General features: G+C 40.3%; 2 protein-coding genes across 2 annotated transcripts; both read right to left on the bottom strand.

Moving 5' to 3' along the window:
• Positions 1-13,434: 13,434 nt before the first annotated feature.
• Positions 13,435-16,218, bottom strand: LOC146716969 (uncharacterized). Its single transcript, XM_085470439.1, has one exon. It carries the CDS (start codon positions 15,975-15,977, stop codon positions 13,740-13,742), a length of 2,238 nt encoding a protein of 745 aa, XP_085326565.1. The 5' UTR covers positions 15,978-16,218; the 3' UTR covers positions 13,435-13,739.
• Positions 16,219-20,244: 4,026 nt separating this feature from the next.
• On the bottom strand, positions 20,245-21,962 carry LOC146716968 (TBC1 domain family member 2A-like). Its single transcript, XM_085435516.1, has 4 exons — positions 21,792-21,962; positions 21,522-21,707; positions 20,776-20,897; positions 20,245-20,446 (listed from the first exon to the last, which is right to left on the bottom strand). The coding sequence occupies exons 1-4, from the start codon at positions 21,960-21,962 to the stop codon at positions 20,245-20,247; spliced, it is 681 nt and encodes a 226-aa protein (XP_085291642.1).
• Positions 21,963-24,381: the final 2,419 nt, after the last annotated feature.

Genomic DNA, 24,381 nt, shown 5'->3' with positions numbered 1-24,381 from the left:
TACGACCTGAATAGTCCCCAGGTAGCTTTCTCCTCAGCCAATTGTAATCTGGAAAGCCGCCTTATATTTGCTCTTCCCGAGAATTTTCAGCGCCGTTATTCACTGTTGCAGGCCTGCTTAAAACAGAAATGGAAAAAATAGAGCTGATTGTTAGCTCATAAAAACAAAACAAAATCACCTGACAGGTTTTCTTTAAGTGCACTGTTACAAAATAATGGGCCCAATTTTTAGACATGTCCATGTTTCCTAAAACTCCCTCTATTAAAAACAAAAATAACAACAACAACCTAACTGACAGAATCAACCCCTCACCACAACAACCTCAACAACCTTAAACACACAAGTCTTGCCACCACATAATTTCACCTCCTCAATACACCGAAAGTCTCATTAAAACCACACAATTTGCACACAAAAATCACCCCCTTATGCTCTGTAACATACTTCAATTCAGCATAAAACATAACCCCCTTACAACAACATATCACTAAACTATAAATTTCCTACCCAAATCTGCACTTCTCTTGTCTGCCATGCTTCCTCTCCTGAAAGTCACTTCCTCAGTCACACACATACAGGAAGCTCCTACGTCACCACTCACTCCAGCTAATGTGCATACTGAGTCATCTCTCAAAAAGCTGTAACAACAGAAACATATGTTTAAACATTCCCAACTTATTAAATTATGTTATTTCTTTCTACAGTTATCACTGGTTTTGATCACTCAGTACGAGAGCACTCCTAAGTCACTCTTTTTAAAACTACTTTAATCACTTTTTTGTTTTCATAACTCCCTTTGTCATATGGCTTCTTCTATTCCTCAATTACAAACTCAAATGTATTTTATTAAACATTCACACCATTCTATCATTCATACAAAATAGCAAGCTGTTCTTCATTGCATATGTTTGTGTTCTTGGCCAGGTTTAATCAGTGTCTATGCATTAAACTCCATGAGCTTGTCTTGTCTTTATAAGGTTAATGCATTTTCTGTTTGTGTATGTGAATTTGCATATGTTGCTCTTGCAGTGTGTCAGACTCCTGCACAATTCTCCACTTAAGCCGTCAGTTTCTTTCCCAAATCTGCTAACCCAAATTCTAAATTCCCACCTTATTAACACCATTCCTGCTCCTCAGCCAGAAGTTAGGGCCCACTTGTCAGGTTTATGGAGACATGGCGCTGTGAACAATTCAACCAGAAACTTGCCTTGGCATGTCCAGTCAAGTTAACCTACAGGTTTCTTCCGACCGCTGCACGTGGAAAATTGATCCAGATCTGTTTCGCCCCTAAAGAAACACAACTGAGACATTTTCATCATTATCTTAAGTACTTAAACTACCCGTTTCCCTCTCTCTGGTCAGAAATCCCAACTTATGTCATGTATATACGTGTAAGCAGGTCTTCATTGCTTTTCCTATGTATTTTGTTAATGTTCAGTGAGTGTAAGCTGCTTTCTTCATTGCCTCTATATGTTATAGTCAGGTTTAATTCATGCATCTTTTCCCTGATTTCTTAATTCAAAACTATCTCACTTCTGATTCTTTCCAGAAATAATTTCACATGTAACACTCTGTCTATGTATGTTTTCTATTCTTGTTTACCTCTTTGTTTGTGACGGTGGACATCTCTAAACCATCATGAGTTCAGGCTTTCATTTTAATCCAATTACACCCTGTATTCTCACAGTCGAACTCGTCCGGCTTCGCCTCTCACTGGTCACTGTCCTCTTCTCTGTTTCTCTTCAGTATTTTCCTTTTGGATCAAGTCCCAGCCTGGCAAAATACCACATTCAGTGCCTTTAAACAGTCATGTCACACTGTTCTTACCAGCCTGCTGTCCACCGTGCATGTTTCATCACGTGGTTTCTTCTTTTCTGTTGATCCTCTCAGTCATCTCTTTCAAGATTACTCCAAGCATGGCAAATCTGACAATCAGTGTCCAGTGCTTTACCACCGTTCATTATCCCACTGTTCAACTGCCCAGCCTGTAATTTACAGTACATGTTTCCACCTCGTGGTTCCTTACATGCTGCTGCTGGTGTCGTCAGTGTGGTTTCAGTTGCACTGTCTTTTGGCTGCTGTTAATTCTTGAAGTCCACGATGTTCTGTCGGTCTTCATCAGGAGATTAACTGTCCTTTGAGCTTCTTCTCAGGATGGGAACAAGTGCGAGGTCAAGCTGTAAAATTTTAAGCCAAAATCTGGCCTGTTTTCTCCCAATTATGCTACTCTAGTGGTTTTGGCGCCGTACTCAAAATTCCAGGTTGAGAGAAGTCCACCTTTATTTATCTGTAATCTGTGTTAACACACTAAAACATACAATTAATATCCTTTTCATTTCTTTTCTCAAAACCTCCATACTTAATCTGCCTAGAGTTTAGCTCATCTGTTTCTCTCTCTGGGTGCTCACTCGTCACCTTATATGGGCATGCAAACTTCCTGTCACCCACACCATTTCCTGTTACACACACACAGCACGCAGCTGCTCAGAGCAGCTCAAGCTGCTTTGCTGTTTCTCCAGGCTAATCAAACTTATTTTGTATTTACAATCTACAAACCCTCTGTAATTCTACTAACTTTTGACCTAAAATGTAGCATCATTCACACAATGATTTCATAATCCTCTCACACACACCTTTTAAATAAACTAAACTCTTATAACATCACTCATGTATCTCTTAAATTAAAAACACTTTCAAACTTTAAAACATCCTACTTTACATCACCAAAGAAATACCTCTCACACCTTTATTCATCATTCAAAACCTTCTAGTCACCGCATTCACACACTTAAAGTGTGACCAGAGTTGAGGAATATAACTCAAAACACACTTTCCTAAGAGTATTTTAGACATGCTTGTCATAATCAGAAAGAGCAAGTCAAAAACAAACAAACAAAAAATTGAAACCTCCATTAATTCTCACCGCACACACAAGAAATTGAAAAAATAAAACACACCAGCAACTAATGCTGGAGAAAAGTTACTACTGAAAGTAATGTGTTAGTCTTAAGTATATACAGTGCACTCAATATATTTATATATCTACATCCAACTTCAGTCAATTACTATACATCCCCTACGGCAACTCAAAACTTTATTTATAGTCCTCTAATAAACATAAATGGCATTTTAAACACACACTCAACACTGTTTGCAGCAGTATTTGTAAAACCAATTGTGGCTTAAACAGTTCACTGCTTACTAATTTGCATTTTCACTCACACACACACCGTCTAAAAATAGCTCCAGCATTGCCTCAGACTCCTTTCACACAGAGATCTCTTATTTTATATTACAAAGACATCTTATATTTACAACCACTGTCAGATCTGTCAGCTTTAGCGCCTACACAATTTAGACAAATTTAAAATAACCGCCCAGCGGATAAACTCCCTGAGTTTTTTGCGACCAATTAACCAGTATCAAGACTTTAACTGTTTCTGGCCTCATCTCTAAAATCCCTAACACAATTTAAAAGCGTCAACCAACCCAAACTTTGCCTGAAGCTCTATTTTTGGCGTTTCACAGCCAAGGCTTACCCTGAAGTGTTAGGTTAAAGTTACACGCCCGAAGTCCAACTTCTCCTGTCCAAAAAAGCGCAGGTACCGTTCCAAACGGTAAGGAGACTCTAACTCCTAGCTTAATTCCAGGATGCCCTGTACCCCACAGTTAAGCCAAACTGAACTAACCCTGTTCGCCGACAGGTCAATGTCGCGCGTCCACGACAAGGAGGGAGCATAACCTCCGGGCTCTGCGCTTCCTAGCAGACTCGAACTGCCGTTCTAGAATAATTTATAATACTTTGAAACAACAATCAACACCCAAAACAAGTGTATAACTGAGGCAGATCGACCCTGATGGACAATGGGGACTCTAACCCACAAATTGACCAACAAAGGTCTGACCTAATGACCAACCGGGACTTTAACCCACAAAATGACCAAATACCCTACCAAACTACTTGAGACTCTAACTCAATTTCTTTGGGACTTCAACCCAGTATTTAAACTTTTCCTGGCAGACTCTAACTGCTTTAGCAGACTTTACTGCTTTCATTTCTCCTTAGCAGAACTCTAACTGCTTCAACTCATGAGATTTTTCATCAAAATCAAAACAGACATCCACCAGTAACTTCAGTGAGTAGACTTAAATTTTATCATATCCAATTTGGCACACTTTGGAAATAATTCAACAGGTAGTGCCTTACCTTTTGGATAAGCCGGCTTATGCCCACTCACTTCGACCACTGGAATTCATGTCTGCCCGTCAGACCACCTAAGACCAAATTTCTCCATCTACACCTCCAATTCTCCCTCCTCAACCACCGGACGAAGCCCCCAAATGTTAAGGTTCAAAATTGAGGAGGGAGAGTACAAACCATCCATGGTCCAGAAGGTCTTGGTCAAACAATGATTTTAATGAACACACGTGTGGGAAGACACTCTGTACGCAGACAGCCAGTAGTCCTCAACTTAATCAAAGCATGAACAGATATTTTATAGCATCAGGGTTTGATTTACTGACGCCCCTTCATGCGTCACAGATACATTTTATACATAGATCAGATCAACACCAGAATGACTTTTCACCCAGAAGATCATCTTCTATTTTCATGGCTAGTACTTTCCGTTCTTGTCTTAAAGTAAATTGTTCCTCTTTCTTGCCGAGACAACAAGGACGGTTCCTCTTTTACCGAGACACTTTTGCAGTTACAACCAGACATGACTAATCTCTCCTCTAAATAAATTTAACTCATGGGTGTGTGTGTGTGTTGACCTCACATGCTCTTTGTGTCACCTCTTCACCTACTGTCTGTATCTCGTCCTCAAATGCTCTTTCTCAATTCACCTGTTGCACTTCTGACCTTTTACCAGGACAGAGGCTCACTGAGACTATGTGTATGTCTTCTACTAAATAAATGTTTTAACCAAGAACCTCTACTTAAAAGCTTAATATAAAATGATCTGATATATAAGTGTTTTGTAAGCATGTACTGCAATTCCTTCTATGGCTCCAAGTCACTTGCACAATAGATTGTCCGAACATCGCGCCGAACAAAGCTTCCGACCCCCAATTAATTGACCGAGCGCCAACTCTTTAATAAGCACAGATATGCATTGTGTATAAAATAGTCATAACTGCTTAAGGCCTTCTTAAAGCTATCTGTTACATTGTTAAAGCCTCGTCTTAGCCTGCTGCTCAAAATAACTTCACTTCTGCAAAACTCTCTGCAAGCCTGTTTCCTGTCAGCCTGTGACTTTTAGCCTTTCTAAAAGACACACTGTTCAACCCCTGAATGCAATATAAACTCCAGATTATATTATTAATGCAATGGTAATGATGACAATTATTTAACAATAGCAGTAAAATAATTTCCCTGCTCCACAGCCTCTACTTGGGAAAAGGGAGTCTTTCATCAAAGCATCCTGCAGAAGTTGAATAAAAATATGCAAATGTTTAAATGATGCAACTTAATGAAGGCTGACAGCAGTTGTACTATTTTACATTGCAGCGAACAGGGGTGACCATTATTTTCAACGTTTTTACAGCATTTTTCACATTGAAAGTGAAATAATATAAATAATGTCTCAATTAAATTGCGTTAATATTTAAAAATACAAAAACTACAGCTTTGTTCACAAGCCAATAAAAATGTACTTGGGCCAGTGGTAAATGAAAATAACACTTATTCAGCACCTGGTTGTTGCGGCTGCATCAGGACACCAGATGTTCAGCCTCCATCCTGTAGGCAGACTTATCCCCGTCTGAGAGGAGTCCAATAATGGTGGTGTCATCTGCAAGCTTAATTAATTTGACAGACTGGTGGTTGGAGGTGCGGCAGTTGGTGTACAGGGAGAAGGGCATAGAAGAAAGAACACAGCCCTGAGGGGAGCTCGTGCTGATGGTCCGGGAGTCCAAGACATTCTTCCCCAGCCTCACTGGTTGCTTCCTGTCCATCAGGAAGTCAGTGATCCACCGGCAGATGGGATCAGGCACATTCATCTGGGAAAGCAATCCTTGAAGAAGGTCTGAAAGGATGGTGTTGAAGGTAGAGCTGAAGTCCACAAACAGGATCCTAGCATAGATTCTGCAGGACAAAGTGTAGGGCCATGTTGATGGCATCGTCTACAGACCTGTTGGCTCTGTATGCAAACTGCAGGGGGTCCAGGAGGGGGGCCGTGAGGGTCTTAAGATAGGAGAGAACCAGGCGCTCAAAAGACTTCCTGACCAGATGTCAGAGCCACAGGTCTGTAGTCTTTTCGTCCAGTGATCTTTGGCTTCTTGAAAGCTATATATGATATAAAAATTATATAAAAACTGTTAATCAGCAAAAGAAATGATATCATAGTTCTTATAAAGAAAGCCTCTATCAATCAAACACCAGCAGTGTAGCAATGTTGTTCACTTACACTGTATATAAAACACTGATTTTGGCTACATCCAGTTTTTACTGTATTATAAACATTTTTTACCATGAAGAGTGAAGTGTTTGGCATTTTTGTCATTGTTATTGAGCTCAGAGATCAGGCCCAGCCCAGTATCTACCTGGTTATGAGCAAGGAGCTGGAGGTGATAACTCAACAATAACCAGGCCATGCATGCATGGATGGATGCATGGATGGATCAGTTTGTAGGCTGTGTGTGGTCAGCAGCAGGCTGCTGGGTGTGGACCAAGAGGGAAAGCCCAGCATGTGAAACCCATCAGCAGAAGGCCAGAACAAAGGTGCACAGACAAACGCAGCCCAGACACTCAGGCAGGACGAGTAAAATAAATGGCAGCAAACACAGTATGATGTGATAAAATGTGCTTTCTTTCACAAACAGATAGCACAAACAAGAATCACAAGAATCTCCTTTGTGGTTCTTGTTTTTCTTTTGAGTATATTAATAAAAAGTTGAAATAAAGTGGCAATAAAATTCATGCACTGAAGACCACACGAAACCCTAATTCACCCTACTACCTGTTGCCTTCACATTCCATTTGCATCCCATTTTTATCCATTCATGTACCAGCTACTGGCTTTTTGCTGTTATGTTCTCATATCGCGTGAGAGTTTATTTGCCAGGTGTCAGAAGTCTAATAATAAAGCTCCGGCACAACGTGGTCGAAGTTACCCGCATATCGGATCGCATCATGTCAGTGAAGATCGACGGTGTTAATGGTAACATTGTAAACAGAATGTTACCATTTAACATAATGTAAAATGGTAACATTGTAAACAGAATGTTACCATTTAACACAATGTGAAATGGTAACATTGTAAACAGAATGTTACCATTTAACATAATGTTAAATGGTAACATTGTAAACAGAATGTTACCATTTAACACAATGTAAAATGGTAACATTGTAAACAGAATGTTACCATTTAACATAATGTGAAATGGTAACATTGTAAACAGAATGTTACCATTTAACACAATGTGAAATGGTAACATTGTAAACAGAATGTTACCATTTAACACAATGTTAAATGGTAACATTGTAAACAGAATGTTACCATTTAACACAATGTTAAATGGTAACATTGTAAACAGAATGTTACCATTTAACACAATGTAAAATGGTAACATTGTAAACAGAATGTTACCATTTAACATAATGTGAAATGGTAACATTGTAAACAGAATGTTACCATTTAACATAATGTGAAATGGTAACATTGTAAACAGAATGTTACCATTTAACATAATGTGAAATGGTAACATTGTAAACAGAATGTTGCCATTTAACATTATGTTAAATATAACTAACGGATTTACTTTACCAAATGGACCATCCCGGCCTTGCCGTATTGGTCTATTTGATTCACCTTTGTTTTTACTGTTTATTTTATTTTCACTTGCTACACATAGGACAGACATGACTGGGGGAAAGAAAGGGGAGAAAGAAAGAGGGAAAGAAAAACAGCAGGGAAGAGGAATGGTGATAAAGGGCAAAAAACAAAAACCAACAAAACAAACAGACAAAAAATATATATATCAGTCACTTCAACTCAAAGAAGTCCAGACGCTTTTCTTTCCAAGCTCCTTTGACTGACTGTTAGGACAACTTATTTATTGCAAGCATGCAGTACAAGAATAACTCGATGTTTCTGACTTTGCATTACGAATTGTTTACCCACTGACAAACATTTCAAATGAAATTAAATTAAAAAACAATTTGTGGTAACCTGATTTTAATTCAAAAAGAATCATTAACAACACTTCTTGTAATGGTGTCAAAATCAGCCCAACTTTTATTTTCAAATGCAAAAAGTAAAAGAAAATGAGCCAACATACTGGACACATATAATTGTCAATATAATTGTTTATAAACAATTATACTGTCATCATTGTTACAGATATGGAAACTTTATTAACAATTTGTCCAAGTAAAAAAATGCCCTGCTAATTGTTGGGGTTTTCTCTCCTCTAGCCCTTTCCTTTAAGCTCTTCTTTACATCCCCCCACCTTTTCTTTTTTCTTAATAATATAACAATAAAAACAATTGGCTGCATTTTAAATGTGTCAGATCAATGTCTTTATTCAAGAATACAAGAAATGGTAATAGCTGCATGTGTGTTTGTGTGTGTGCATAATATGCATACTTTACTTGTTGGATCCAAATCCCACAAGGAATCAAATAAAACAAGAAGACAAACAAAAACAAAACAAAAATATATTTCTCTCCCTTCCCAGGTCAGGTTCACAAAAGCATTGCAGCTCTTTATTCCTCTTGTACAGCTCCAGAGTCTGTCAGCCAAAAAGAAACTACTGAGGTTCCAACACCCAGTGTTTCTGTAAACACAGATGAAAATGAACAGTCATCCACATCTAAAAGATTTGTAGATTCGAGGGACCGGTATAATACATCTAGTACAGCTTTGTTTAAACCTCAGAACACAAAAAGGGAACAAACCATTGTATACAGATTTAAAAGTGCGCAAAGCAACGAACAGTCACCCTCTGAAACAGCTGAGGTTATCACAACCATTGTTTCTGTAAATACACAGGAACAGTCACCCACCTCAAAAAGATTAGTATATTCAAGGGACCAGTGTATCTACTCTGGTCAAAAGAATCCATGCTTCGTACTGATGTCCACAATTCTTTTTTATTCCTCTCACAATCATAGAGCACCGTGAAAACTAGAAACGAGTAAAATAATATCAATAGCACATATGACATCCATCTCAGCCACTTATTTCTTTTCACAAGATGCACAAGTGCTTAACAAATAACAGCATAATGTTTTTACCGTGTACGCCTTGTAAAAACAGTAGTAGAAAAGTTGTAGATTCGTGCTCTTGTGGGGGAGACGTATGTTATCCACCACCTCGATAGCTAGCCGAGAGTTCGAGGGTCACTAGAGCCGCCGAGAACGCATGAACTACTTACGGTAGGACGTTTTGCCAAAGTAAGACGTTTTGTCAGAACACCGAGTCCTCAGGAGGATGCAGCCCATGAATTTGGACACGATCTCAGATGCACTTCTGGTGTTGTCATGGCAACCCACACAAACATTTCAGTGTCAGCTACAATGAGGCGGAGCCCTTACTGAAACACTGAGCTCAGGTAGAGTGAAAGACAACATTTTTCCGCATCCAAAACAGCAGCGCTGTTCCTGTGACCTCTAGTAAAGCCTCTACTTGGGAAAAGGGAGTCTTTCATCAAAGCATCCTGCAGAAGTTGAATAAAAATATGCAAATGTTCAAATGATGCAACTTAATGAAGGCTGACAGCAGTTGTACTATTTTACATTGCAGCGAACAGGGGTGACCATTATTTTCAACGTTTTTACAGCATTTTTCACATTGAAAGTGAAATAATATAAATAATGTGTCAATTAAATTGCGTTAATATTTAAAAAATACAAAAACTACAGCTTTGTTCACAAGCCAATAAAAATGTACTTGGGCCAGTGGTAAATGAAAATAACACTTATTCAGCACCTGGTTGTTGCGGCTGCATCAGGACACCAGATGTTCAGCCTCCATCCTGTAGGCAGACTTATCCCCGTCTGAGAGGAGTCCAATAATGGTGGTGTCATCTGCAAGCTTAATTAATTTGACAGACTGGTGGTTGGAGGTGCGGCAGTTGGTGTACAGGGAGAAGGGCATAGAAGAAAGAACACAGCCCTGAGGGGAGCTCGTGCTGATGGTCCGGGAGTCCAAGACATTCTTCCCCAGCCTCACTGGTTGCTTCCTGTCCGTCAGGAAGTCAGTGATCCACCGGCAGATGGGATCAGGCACATTCATCTGGGAAAGCAATCCTTGAAGAAGGTCTGAAAGGATGGTGTTGAAGGTAGAGCTGAAGTCCACAAACAGGATCCTAGCATAGATTCTGCAGGACAAAGTGTAGGGCCATGTTAATGGCATCGTCTACAGACCTGTTGGCTCTGTATGCAAACTGCAGGGGGTCCAGGAGGGGGGCCGTGAGGGTCTTAAGATAGGAGAGAACCAGGCGCTCAAAAGACTTCCTGACCAGATGTCAGAGCCACAGGTCTGTAGTCTTTTCGTCCAGTGATCTTTGGCTTCTTGAAAGCTATATATGATATAAAAATGATATAAAAACTGTTAATCAGCAAAAGAAATGATATCATAGTTCTTATAAAGAAAGCCTCTATCAATCAAACACCAGCAGTGTAGCAATGTTGTTCACTTACACTGTATATAAAACACTGATTTTGGCTACATCCAGTTTTTACTGTATTATAAACATTTTTTACCATGAAGAGTAAAGTGTTTGGCATTTTTGTCATTGTTATTGAGCTCAGAGATCAGGCCCAGCCCAGTATCTACCTGGTTATGAGCAAGGAGCTGGAGGTGATAACTCAACAATAACCAGGCCATGCATGCATGGATGGATGCATGGATGGATCAGTTTGTAGGCTGTGTGTGGTCAGCAGCAGGCTGCTGGGTGTGGACCAAGAGGGAAAGCCCAACATGTGAAACCCATCAGCAGAAGGCCAGAACAAAGGTGCACAGACAAACGCAGCCCAGACACTCAGGCAGGACGAGTAAAATAAATGGCAGCAAACACAGTATGATGTGGTAAAATGTGCTTTCTTTCACAAACAGATAGCACAAACAAGAATCACAAGAATCTCCTTTGTGGTTCTTGTTTTTCTTTTGAGTACATTAATAAAAAGTTGAAATAAAGTGGCAATAAAATTCATGCACTGAAGACCACACGAAACCCTAATTCACCCTACTACCTGTTGCCTTCACATTCCATTTGCATCCCTTGTCCACAGAATCAAAAATGACCCTTCTTCACTAAAGATCGAACATAAAGCAATTGCATTTTAAATGGAAGCCCATTTTGCATTAAGAAACACTATCAGCAATCAGAAATTGTGTATATCAGAGTTCTCTGTTTTTACTGTCCTGAAAACTGCATTAATTCAGTGGATGCGGTTAGGTTCAAAACAACGTAATATAAGAGGGCAACCAATTCAATCTAAGAGGGATCCAATTTTTATCCATTCATGTACCAGCTACTGGCTTTTTGCTGTTATGTTCTCATATCGCGTGAGAGTTTATTTGCCAGGTGTCAGAAGTCTAATAATAAAGCTCCGGCACAACGTGGTCGAAGTTACCCGCATATCGGATCGCATCATGTCAGTGAAGATCGACGCCGACCCGACCGTCCTACGGATTATCTCCTGCAGGGACGTGCAGAGAGGTTTAAAGGGGCGGGTGCTCAAAGTTAAAAAGGGGCACATTGAACCATGCTGAATAACAACAACACACATTCATCAAGAATCTAATATGGGAAGGGCAGGGCTGTGTTGATCTGAGACTGTAGACATTAAAAAGTCCACAGGAGAGATGGTAGCTGATTAAACAAGTTTCATGAGATAATAACAAAATGCAAAGATTGGTGACAGCGCTTGGAACCATAAGGCAACGAAAAACTGTGACATAAACTCGGCTCTGCCTGTGAATCACTCTTTGCTTCTCTTCTTCCTTCCTTCCCATCATTTCATATATCACTCTCCACTTGCTGTCTATCTGAGAACAAGGCACAACTTGCTATTGCAATAAACTATAATCTAATTATCCACACCTAACAACTCTTGCACTTAATCTATAATAAAATGATGACAGCAAAATGTTATAGCCCTGCCTTTAGTAGCCTCATACAGCTCCTACTGTTTCCTCCTCATGTCCTTACCAGCCATGTCTGCACAATGTTATATCATGAGTAATATTTTTTTAAATCCAGCTAAATAAAACACACACATGCACACACAGTGACATTTTAGACCTTCTTCAGAATACTGTATATACTATGGGCATCCTTAAATTATTATTTATTACTAGAGCTACAATAATAAAGCAATGAGGAGGGGGAAGTAATAAATATGAAATAATGTATTTATGATGATTCCATTTGTTTCACTATCCACTCTGTGCAGGGCAAAGCTTATTACATTTTTAAACTGTAGAGATACAATCATTTTACTGCTGTAAAATCCAACTTTTGTCTTATTTAAAATATAAATCTAATATAATCTGCTTCTTAATGTATGTTCTTTAAAATACAGCGTGTGTTTTTTAATATATTATAATTATAATAATTATTATGTGGACATGCATATTAGATGGTTTTTTAGTGAAATATAATCCCTCCAGAAAGGCAGGAAATGCCCAGAAACTTACTTTAAAACTAAATATGTTCCCTAAAACGGTGACAGAGCTACAGACCCATGACAGCCTTACACAGGTAGCCAGCAGCTATGACCAGCACTACTTGTGCAGTTAATAAAAGGACAGGTAATGTTTGTCGCGCTGTTGCACACACAGCACGCTCGTTTGTTTCAGTTCGTCAGTTGCAACAAGACAGCTTACCAACGTGTACGTAATAAGCTAATACTCCTGTGTGCTACACACTACAGTGTGCGCTGTACACCTACTTACTGGGTTTGTCGCATCAGTCTGTGTCTCTGAGTTAACTTGTGTTTCTCCTACAGCTCCGGACCGCAACAAATGCGCGTGCTCTTTGTGAGCTCGTTCCCGGCTCGTAACCAGCGCGTTCTGCCGTCAAGGGCGATCATTGGTTAAATGTGATCATGTGACTGATGCAAGCCAGATCCTTTTATTTAGCAAAACTATGATTAATAGTTAAATATTATTGTTGAGGGGCACAGACAGGACTCCGCACGCACACACACATAAAATAAATAAATAAATAAATAAAAAAAATTTAAAAGTTGCCTCAACAAAAGGGCACTTTGGGCACTCATCAGGAAAGGGGCGGGTGCTCAAGCCCCTCTAGCCCCCCCCTCTGCACGTCCCTGGTCTCTATCCATCTAGTATTAAATCTTTCTGGGAAACAAGTATGTATATTATGCACACACACAAACACACATGCAGCTATTACCTATTTCTTGTTTTTATACCTAAGATGAATTATTGTTGAATGAAGACATTTTTCAAACAAATGTAAAATGTGGGCAATTGTGTTTATTGGGTAAAGGAAAAGGCAGAAGGGGGGGAAAGGATAGAAAGAATGAAAGAGAGAGATGAGAGAAAACCCCAACAATCCCCTCTGAGCAAGCAGCAGGCGACAGTGGATAGGAAAAACTCCTTTTAAAGTGAAAGACACCTAAAGGAGAAACCTATGGCAGAACCAGGCTCAGGAGGGGGCAGTCAACTGCCGGGACTGGTCGGGGGGTGAGGGTGAAAAAAGAAAAAGGAGGGAGGGGAAGGGGGGAAATGAAGATGGAATAGAGGTGGAGGAAGACGAGGTTACATCAGGTGAGAAGCAGCAGTGCCCCTCCTCCAGAACCAGTGGAAGCGTTTTTTCTTCTTTTTCAGATACTCTTCCACCAGCACTTTTTTCTCAATGATGAGGGTTTTCAGCTCATCGATTGTTTCTGCGTTTTCTTTCTCAAGTTTGTTGCATCTTTTCACCATGTCTTCTAATTGTTCTTGTTTTTCTTTAAGCTTGTCTTTCAGTTCTTTAACTGTTGCCTCCTCTATTCGCTTTGCCTTGTGCACATCTGTGTGCATGTCTTCCAGCTGCTGGTTTCTCTTCTGGATTTCTTGAAGTCTACACTGCAGGTCTTTATGTGTTTTCTGTTGTTCTTGCTTTTGCGCCTGGATTTCAGTGTTTTTGTACTTCAAGGTCTTAGAAAGTTCCTCAAGTTCGGTATTTTTTCTCAGCATCTCATTGATGCTACTCTGCATCGCTGAGCATTGTTTTTCCAGCTTTTTCTTTTCTTCTTCCAGTACAGTTGATTTGTACTTTGTTTCGTTATACAATTCTTGGAGTGCTTGATTTTTCCTCTGGAGATGAAGTTTTTCTTCTTCCTGTTGTATTTTCTGTTGGTCTTTTTCTTGAAGAAGCTCTTTATTTCCGTGCACTTTTTTATCAAGCCTGATTTGGAGCGATCTGTGTTTTTCCTCCATCTCGTCAAGCTTGGAGTCCATTTCCTTCTGTTTCATTTCCATTTGCTTCTTGTCTTGAAGCAACTGTTGACTTTTGTGCAGAGTTTTGTCATGTTTCACCTGCAGCGCTTTGTATTTTTCCTCCATGGCTTGGAGTTTGCTCTGCAGGTCTCTCTGCTCTACGGGCTCTTGTTTCTTTTCTTGGAGGTTCTCCTTATTTCTCTCCAGAGCTTCATCAAGCATTACTCGCAAGCCTTCATTTTGTTTCTCAATGTTCCTCAGCTTGCAATCCATTTCTTCCTTTTTTATTTTCTGTTGGTCTATCTTGTGAAGAAACTCTTTATTTCTCTCCAGAGCTTCATCAAGCATCACTTGCAAGCCTTCATTCTGTTTCTTGATGTGCCTCAGCTTGCAATCCATTTCTTCCTTTTTTATTTTCTGTTGGTCTTTCTCGTGCAGAAACTCTTTATTTCTCTCCAGAGCTTCATCAAGCATCACTTGCAAGCCTTCATTTTGTTTCTCGATGTTCCTCAGCTTGCAATCCATTTCTTCCTGATGTATTTTCTGTTGGTCTTTTTCTTGAAGCAGCTCTTTATTTTTGAGCAGTGTTTCCTCAAGAGTTAGTTGCAGCATTTTCAGTTTTTCCTCCAAGACTTCAAGCTGGGAGTCTGTTTCTTTCTCCAGCATTTCTTGTTGCTCTCTCTCTTGAATGAACTCTTTATTTCTGTGCACTGTTTTCTCAAGCTTGATTTGGAGCGATCTGTGTTTTTCCTCCATCTCGTCAAGCTTGGAGTCAATTTCCTTCTGTTTCATTTCCATTTGCTTCTTGTCTTGAAGCAACTGTTGACTTTTGTGCAGAGTTTTGTCATGTTTCACCTGCAGCGCTTTGTATTTTTCCTCCATGGCTTGGAGTTTGCTCTGCATGTCTCTCTGCTGTGTGGACTGTTGCTTCTCTTCTTGGTGGATTTCCTTCAGTTTTTCCAGAGCTTCGTCAAGCTTCTCTTGGAGCTCCTGATTCTTCTTGACCATGTTTTCCTGTTTTATGCTCTCTTTTTTCTCCTTTTGGAGCAGATCTTTATTTTTTTCCAGAGCTCCATCAAGCTTTTCTTGGAGCTCCTGATTCTTCTTGAGCATTTTATCCCCTTTAATGCTCTCTTTTTTCTCATTTTGGAGCAGATCTTTAATTTTTTCTAGAGCTTCATCAAGCTTTTCTTGGAGCTCGTGATTCTTCTTATCTTGGAGAGCCCATTGTTTCTCCTCAATAATACCTTCCCTTTCCTGAAGCTGGTAGGATAATTTTTCTAATTCAGCGCTCTTTCTCTCATTTTCTTCTGTCAGGATCTTAATCTTTTCTCTGTTCATGAGATTTTCCTTCTCCATTTCTTCCAATCGCTTTTCCTCTAATTCCACCTGTTCATCCCAAGGAAGAGAGCTGATGTAAGGGTCTAGGGACTCATACCATGGAATAGAGCTGGGGTCAGCTTCTTGTCTTTCTTGCTCTTTCTGAGACATGTTGGAGTCTGTATACCGTGAGTACGAAAAGTATCCAGATGTTTGAAAATGCTTTACTGGTGAACGTTTGAATGCTGCTAACATAAGTGCTGCAAATAACGGACTGAAAGTTGTACCTCCTCACCCCTATTTATGGATTCAGAAGCCTGTGACATCACAATTCCATAAGCCAATGAGGTTGTCACATGACATTCTAGAATGAGGTCATGTTTTTGTATGAATTTTTTAAATAACATCAACATTCCGTAAGCCAATGAGGTTCTTACATGACTTTTGAATGAGGATAATTATTTTGTGTTAATCGACATAGCCTGCTGCAGCTCAGAGCTCGTGAGCTCAAACGATCCTCCAACCTCAGCCTCCCGGTAGCTTGGATTACAGGCACGCGCCACCGCACCTGGCGAGAAGCAGCTACGTTAACAGGGCTTTTAACTATGTCTGAGGTGACATCATGACACTAACCTGCTGCCCATCATTAGCAAAGTTGTAATGATGGGCAGCAAAGATGAGGAATGAATGGTGCACAATTGTTATATGCAAGTTTTTAGAAAGCTCGTGGTTAACCCAAGAGTATTTTGTCACAATATCAAGAAGAGTAAAGCTTCAATGTCAAGAATAGATAGGAATATAGGGAATTATATATTTTTATTTAAAGACAGGACTCACATGTTTTCATTTCTAGTCTTTAAAACCTGTCTCTATCAGGGACGTGCAGAGAGGTTTAAAGGGGCGGGTGCTCAAAGTTAAAAAGGGGCACATTGAACCATGCTGAATAACAACAACACACATTCATCAAGAATCTAATATGGGAAGGGCAGGGCTGTGTTGATCTGAGACTGTAGACATTAAAAAGTCCACAGGAGAGATGGTAGCTGATTAAACAAGTTTCATGAGATAATAACAAAATGCAAAGATTGGTGACAGCGCTTGGAACCATAAGGCAACGAAAAACTGTGACATAAACTCGGCTCTGCCTGTGAATCACTCTTTGCTTCTCTTCTTCCTTCCTTCCCATCATTTCATATATCACTCTCCACTTGCTGTCTATCTGAGAACAAGGCACAACTTGCTATTGCAATAAACTATAATCTAATTATCCACACCTAACAACTCTTGCACTTAATCTATAATAAAATGATGACAGCAAAATGTTATAGCCCTGCCTTTAGTAGCCTCATACAGCTCCTACTGTTTCCTCCTCATGTCCTTACCAGCCATGTCTGCACAATGTTATATCATGAGTAATATTTTTTTAAATCCAGCTAAATAAAACACACACATGCACACACAGTGACATTTTAGACCTTCTTCAGAATACTGTATATACTATGGGCATCCTTAAATTATTATTTATTACTAGAGCTACAATAATAAAGCAATGAGGAGGGGGAAGTAATAAATATGAAATAATGTATTTATGATGATTCCATTTGTTTCACTATCCACTCTGTGCAGGGCAAAGCTTATTACATTTTTAAACTGTAGAGATACAATCATTTTACTGCTGTAAAATCCAACTTTTGTCTTATTTAAAATATAAATCTAATATAATCTGCTTCTTAATGTATGTTCTTTAAAATACAGCGTGTGTTTTTTAATATATTATAATTATAATAATTATTATGTGGACATGCATATTAGATCGTTTTTTAGTGAAATATAATCCCTCCAGAAAGGCAGGAAATGCCCAGAAACTTACTTTAAAACTAAATATGTTCCCTAAAACGGTGACAGAGCTACAGACCCATGACAGCCTTACACAGGTAGCCAGCAGCTATGACCAGCACTACTTGTGCAGTTAATAAAAGGACAGGTAATGTTTGTCACGCTGTTGCACACACAGCACGCTCGTTTGTTTCAGTTCGTCAGTTGCAACAAGACAACTTACCAACGTGTATGTAATAAGCTAATACTCCTGTGTGCTACACACTACAGTGTGCGCTGTACACCTACTTACTGGGTTTGTCGCATCAGTCTGTGTCTCTGAGTTAACTTGTGTTTCTCCTACAGCTCCGGACCGCAACAAATGCGCGTGCTCTTTGTGAGCTCGTTCCCGGCTCGTAACCAGCGCGTTCTGCCGTCGAGGGCGATCATTGGTTAAATGTGATCATGTGACTGATGCAAGCCAGATCCTTTTATTTAGCAAAACTATGATTAATAGTTAAATATTATTGTTGAGGGGCACAGACAGGACTCCGCACGCACACACACATAAAATAAATAAATAAATAAATAAATAAATAAAAAAAATTTAAAAGTTGCCTCAACAAAAGGGCACTTTGGGCACTCATCAGGAAAGGGGCGGGTGCTCAAGCCCCTCTAGCCCCCCCCTGATCTCCTGCTATGCACCACAGACCAACTGCCCCGACGAGGAGAAGACAGAATTCTGGCGCGCCCTCGACGACCACCTGCAAACGATTAGCCCTGAGGAACACGTGGCGGTAGGCGGCGACCTAAATGGACATGTAGGCAAGGGGAGAGACGGATATCACCGATTCCATGGCGGCCAAGGAATTGGGACCAGAAACTACGAGGGTTGCCGGGTACTGGACTACGCAGAGGCCCACGATCTTGCCGTGACCAACACCTTCTTCAAAAAGAAGCCGGCACACCTCATCACGTACTCCAGCGGCGGCAGAGACACCCAAATCGACTACTGGCTAGTCCGAAGACCCCATCTCAGCCTAGTCACGAACGTAAAAGTCATACCATCAACCAATATTGGCCCTCAACATCAGCTACTTGTGATGGATCTCCGACTCAACCTTGGCCAACGACGACGAAGAACACCAACCACGACGGTGGAGAAGATCAAGTGGTGGCGCCTCCCTGAGGGATCCAATTTTTATCCATTCATGTACCAGCTACTGGCTTTTTGCTGTTATGTTCTCATATCGCATGAGAGTTTATTTGCCAGGTGTCAGAAGTCTAATAATGAATAAAGTTCAGGATATGCTTAAAAACTCACCTCAGTATAGCCGTCATCAGAAGGAAGTGCGCTTCACTGACTCATCAACTTGTCTCAGGCTTTCCACAAAGTTTCACAGTTGACCTTAAAGTAAGATGCTGCAAGCTTACCTTGCAGTGTATTCCTTTTTAAGGTCTAAAGACCTTAAAGTGCGCTATAGATTGAAGTGATTTGAACTGACAACAGGGCTAATTCAGCACTTCAAGTTAACATCAATAAAAGTTTTTAAATTTATTCTGATTTCCGTTTGTTTTCATTGCCTGTGCTATCTGTTATTTAGTTCAAATTGTGGGTAGATAATGCTGTGCTGTCATGTGACCTGTTCTCTCATGTGTGCCTTTCTCTTGTTTTGTATGTATTTCTCGTTTGTTATTTATTCCTATTTTATTCCTGCAATTGGTATGGAATTCATTTTTTTTAAAAAATGATCAGTGTTTTGAAATTAGATGTGATGAAGATGTGACCTTAATTTACAAAATCAACATCATGTTGGATTCAATGAGACATGAAACTAGTGCATGAAACAGGTCTCAGTAAATGTTCTGATAGACTGCAATTCACTGCCCCCTGCTGGTCATTATAAAGTCTGCAGATGTCATTTGACATGAATGTCATATTTGTGAAACAAAATAAAGGACTCTGTAAAATAAATGAAAATCAAATATTTATATACAGAATATTTATGTACAAATGCTGAAAAAGACATTTGAACAAGATGCACACCCAGTAAAATTAAAAAAAAAAAGAAAAGTCAGTTTTATCATGTGACTATCATGCTGTCATTTCTGCACAATGCACTTTACACCAGATCAAAATAAAACACTGTGAGGTCGTTCTAACCGGAAGCCCAGAGAGCTTCGACAATGCAGCACAATGCCCTGAAGCATCAGCATCAAAATATACTTCAAGTACCAAAAAGTACTCATTGTGCAGAATGCCCTATTTTTGAATAGCTGGACATTTAATTACTTTATCACCAGCTGTGACTACAGCTGATAATCAACCATGTTTCATAGGGATGTGACTACATTTAGAAATGTCACGCATTTTTAGGTATAAAGCAAAAGATGCAATGAAATAAATAAGCTATCACATATTAATCCAAATGAATTCACTGAAATACATCTGCACATTTCTGCAGCCTGACTTATTACACACGTGAACACAGTACACATTTGTTTACTGCAAGCTTGTTTCAGAGATGTGATGCAGTTAAATCTGTATGCGTCTGTTTCCTTGTAGTGTTAGTAGAGATGGTGAACCTGACACAATCCTGTGTTTGGTGTGAAGGAAACCAGTTAACAGCCGGTTTAGTGAAATTCTCTTGAACTCATGGAAAACTCATCGTCGTCTCGAAGTGAGCAGCTGAAGCGTCCCGTGTGATCAGAGGTCCTCGTCGTCCTCGCTCACCATGACGTCGAGCTCTTTGTCTTTCCGTACGACGCTCTCGGTGATGAACTCCTTGTGCTGCTCCTCCAGCTCACGCAGCTCCGCCTGCAGGCGCTCCAGGTGGAGCACTCGCCGGTTCCTCAGCAGCCGGCTGGGGAATGGGTTCATGTCGTTGAAGGCGATGCTGGTCAGCTTCCTGCATGGACACACGCAGGTGGAAAGGACTCGATCACCAACACAGAGGAACTGGAAACTGATCAGCTTGAGTGTTTCTGTTTTATGCTGCTTGATACTTCAGGTACTGCAGTTTGAGCAGGAAATACTGGACTGACTGGACCACATGTATCCGAGAGCTGCAGATACTTAAAAATCTTTAAATCGTTGTTACTGTGATCAGGGAAATTTAAACTTCTCACAAAATTTCAGTAAAAAGGGTTTGAAGCTCAAAGATTCAACAGCTACATCCGCTACACTTCTGAGAGTGTAACAGCTCGTAGATTAAGGCGGGTGGAGGCGAGTGCGTACCTGGCATTGGAGACGGTCTTTGTGAAGAAGCGTAGGTACTGGTAGAACTCCATGCTGTCGTGAATCTTCAGGATGTCGTCCTCTTTGTATTTGAACAGAGCCAGAGTGTATCTGAAGATCACCTGCAGCACAGACACGCATTTCATAACAGGACACTCACGCCACACAATTAATTGGAAACTTTGAGGAGGTGAGTCATAAAATTACTCTTTCAGTTGTGGTGCAGTTGGGCCCTTTACTCATTACAGCTCTGATCGATTTCCAATAAGCCACTTGGTTCCTCAGTTGCCAGATAATATTAACTTACTTGGTAGTTGAGCTTTAAGTTTAAATTAAACTTTTGGGTTGGATCTACGTGGCTGAAGCTGTTGTCAGCATTTATCCCTGTGTGGTATATATTTCTGTGTCTGAACTGTGATTTTATTTCCTGAGACAAACGATGTAAAAGCTGTGCTGCATTTGTCACATTGCAGAAACAAGCCCAAAGCCATTGTCCCGCTCATCGTCTGGATTTACGCTGCTTGTGGTAGACTGTGAGGTCGTTACTAGAATGATCTGCTTTCCCACTCCTATTTCATGTCACATGACAGTTCCCCATGCTTAGTAAACAATGTCTTATTACTCCTAAAATGTAAATAAAGACATCTAAAGGTGAAAACAAAATCATTTTTGTTTCCATGGACACTACTGTGGTGCATTCAAGTGTTGTCTGCATTTCTGTCATGGTGTGTTCGGGTGTATGGTACCTTGGTACCCTCATACAGGAAGGCGTCCCACAGAGGCATCAGGATGTCGCTGGGCAGACTCTCCACAAAAACCACCAGGAACCAGTTGAAGGTGACCAGAGAGACGTCAATGTTGTGATCCTCAAAGTGAGATGCCAGGCGAGGAAGCTTCTCCGCCATGAAGTCCTTCAGCACGCGCTGGTCCGCCTGAGCACAAAGACTCACAGAGATCAGCCTCACTGATCACTAAAACAGATCACAGCAGGCAAGCAGGTGAGTGTGTCTGCTGACCTGAGAGGCCACCAGATTCTTGGTGTAGTAGTCCTGAGGCATGATGGCTTCCACCACTGCCACCAGACACCAGAAGGCGTCTTCGTCACTTTGGAGGACCAACAGAGCGAGGGCCGCTAACCTGTGGACATTGATGGAAGGTGAGGTTCTGCCTGGAAGGCGGGTCCACATAAGAACTCAGATATAATATTTATATTTTTGTTCTAACCTGTTGAGTCCCTGGCAGCAGCCAATGGCAAGGTTGTGCCAGCCAGCAGGATGCTGCGGAGCTGCTGAAGGGCGGGGCTGGAGTCTGAAAGTAAGAGCTCGTTTAGACTCTATTCTGTGAACAGGCTTGCTCCCACGAATATGTGAATTCATCTGTAAAAGAGTTTAACTCTAATGCACCTGTTCCTCCTGCTCCCTGCTGCAGGGCGGCCTGTTGGACTACGAATGCCAGTGCGGAGCTAAGAAGATCAAAGAGGAGCTGTTGTTCTTGAACCTGCCAAAGTGAGTAACCTCAAATTGGTCCCCAAAGGCCTCAAACCACCACAGTTCAGTCGGTGTCAGTTTTGTTCATGTCATGTCCTCCTTGCATCTTCCTTTGAGCCTCTCCTCTTTGTCTCATCTCTTTCAGTGTGCTGATCCTCCAGCTGAAGTGGTTTACGTTCACTCCATCGTTCACCGTGGAGAAGAAGAACAGCCCCATTGTTCTGACACAGCAGCTGGTGATCAGCCAGGACACAGCCTTTACTGAAGAGGTAAGGGAAAATGCACACCGTTCATTTCAAATATGGATGGAGCCCATTTCTAAGCTAACGGGTGGTGCCGCTGCCCTCTCCCAGTAAACTGCTCGCTATTTGTTGGTCAGCGTGATCAGTCGTTTGGGCTCCTCAGCTTACAGCGGTGAGTGGGTGCTTTCAGACACATGTGCTGAATGCAGGTCAGCTTTGAAAGTTTATGAGACGTTAATAAGTGCGCCTTCTCCTCTCAGGACATTACGTCTGTGACGGCGTTCACCAGATGAGCGGAAGAGACGACGTCACAGACAGCCGGCTCACGTACGATGACGAGTTGGTCTGCCAGACCACGTGTGAGTCTGTGTGTGAGCAGCGGCAGAGAACAGCTTACCTGCTATTCTATAAAAGACAGGTGACGTCTCCCAGCAAACAGTCAGCATGTCTGTGCAAATATTCAGTGTAACTTGTAGAAAAACCCTCACACTCAGTTTATTTGTGTTTTTCTTTTTCTATTTCTTACTTTCTTTGCCGCACTAGAAAGGCAGCAGAGTCGGGACTCAGATCTGCAGCAACACCTTCATTGTTATTGTTATTATTGTTGTTAGTACTCTTGTTGTTATGATTGATATTGTTACTGTTATGATCAGTTTTATTATTATTATTATCATTATTAATTTTTTAATACATTTGTTTATCTTTATTATTATTAGTAGTAATGTTGTTGTTTATGTTGTTATTGTTATTATTATTACTGGTATTTTTGACATTATTATTATTATTTTGTTGTTATTGTCATTATTAGTAGAAGTAGTATTAGTTATATCATTTTTATATCAGCCTGGAGTGAACAACATGAAAGCATGGATCCATCCTCCCTCACATTCACAATTCAGGCTGCTGGTGTAATCGTGCGGGGGATATTTTCCTGGTACACTTTGGGACCTTTAAATGCTACAGTCTGAGTATTGTTATGACCACAGTGTACCCTCTTCTGATGGCTGAAAGTAAAAGGGGGTCCAGTACCGGTTCCGGTACCAGGCCTACTGACAATTTAACATAATGTAAAATGGTAACATCGTAAACAGAATGTTACAATTTAACATAATGTGAAATGGTATCATTGTAAACAGAATGTTACCATTTAACACAATGTAAAATGGTAACATTGTAAACAGAATGTTACCATTTAACACAATGTAAAATGGTAACATTGTAAACAGAATGTTACCATTTAACACAATGTAAAATGGTAACATTGTAAACATAATGTTTCCATTTAACACAATGTGAAATGGTAACATTGTAAACAGAATGTTACCATTTAACACAATGTTAAATGGTAACATTGTAAACAGAATGTTACCATTTAACACAATGTTAAATGGTAACATTGTAAACAGAATGTTACCATTTAACATAATGTGAAATGGTAACATTGTAAACAGAATGTTGCCATTTAACATTATGTTAAATATAACTAACGGATTTACTTTACCAAATGGACCATCCCGGCCTTGCCGTATTGGTCTATTTGATTCACCTTTGTTTTTACTGTTTATTTTATTTTCACTTGCTACACATAGGACAGACATGACTGGGGGAAAGAAAGGGGAGAAAGAAAGAGGGAAAGAAAAACAGCAGGGAAGAGGAATGGTGATAAAGGGCAAAAAACAAAAACCAACAAAACAAACAGACAAAAAATATATATATCAGTCACTTCAACTCAAAGAAGTCCAGACGCTTTTCTTTCCAAGCTCCTTTGACTGACTGTTAGGACAACTTATTTATTGCAAGCATGCAGTACAAGAATAACTCGATGTTTCTGACTTTGCATTACGAATTGTTTACCCACTGACAAACATTTCAAATGA

Source organism: Copadichromis virginalis, linkage group LG2 (assembly GCF_057382275.1).
Source record: "Copadichromis virginalis isolate Kocher_CV1m ecotype Utaka linkage group LG2, C_Virginalis_male_GT1.1, whole genome shotgun sequence".
NCBI lineage: Eukaryota > Metazoa > Chordata > Actinopteri > Cichliformes > Cichlidae > Copadichromis > Copadichromis virginalis.
Note: the sequence above shows the minus strand (reverse complement) of the source record. Positions and strands in the feature narration are given on the sequence as shown.

Excerpts from the sequence above, each read along its gene's own strand:
- LOC146716969 (XM_085470439.1), bottom strand. The coding sequence starts at position 15,977 with ATGTTAGCAGCATTCAAACGTTCACCAGTAAAGCATTTTCAAACATCT.
- LOC146716968 (XM_085435516.1), bottom strand. The coding sequence starts at position 21,962 with ATGTGGACCCGCCTTCCAGGCAGAACCTCACCTTCCATCAATGTCCAC. Across the intron at positions 21,708-21,791 it reads AGAATCTGGTGGCCTCTCAG|GCGGACCAGCGCGTGCTGAA; the intron begins GTCAGCAGACAC and ends CTTTGTGCTCAG. Across the intron at positions 20,898-21,521 it reads TCCTGTATGAGGGTACCAAG|GTGATCTTCAGATACACTCT; the intron begins GTACCATACACC and ends TCTGTGCTGCAG.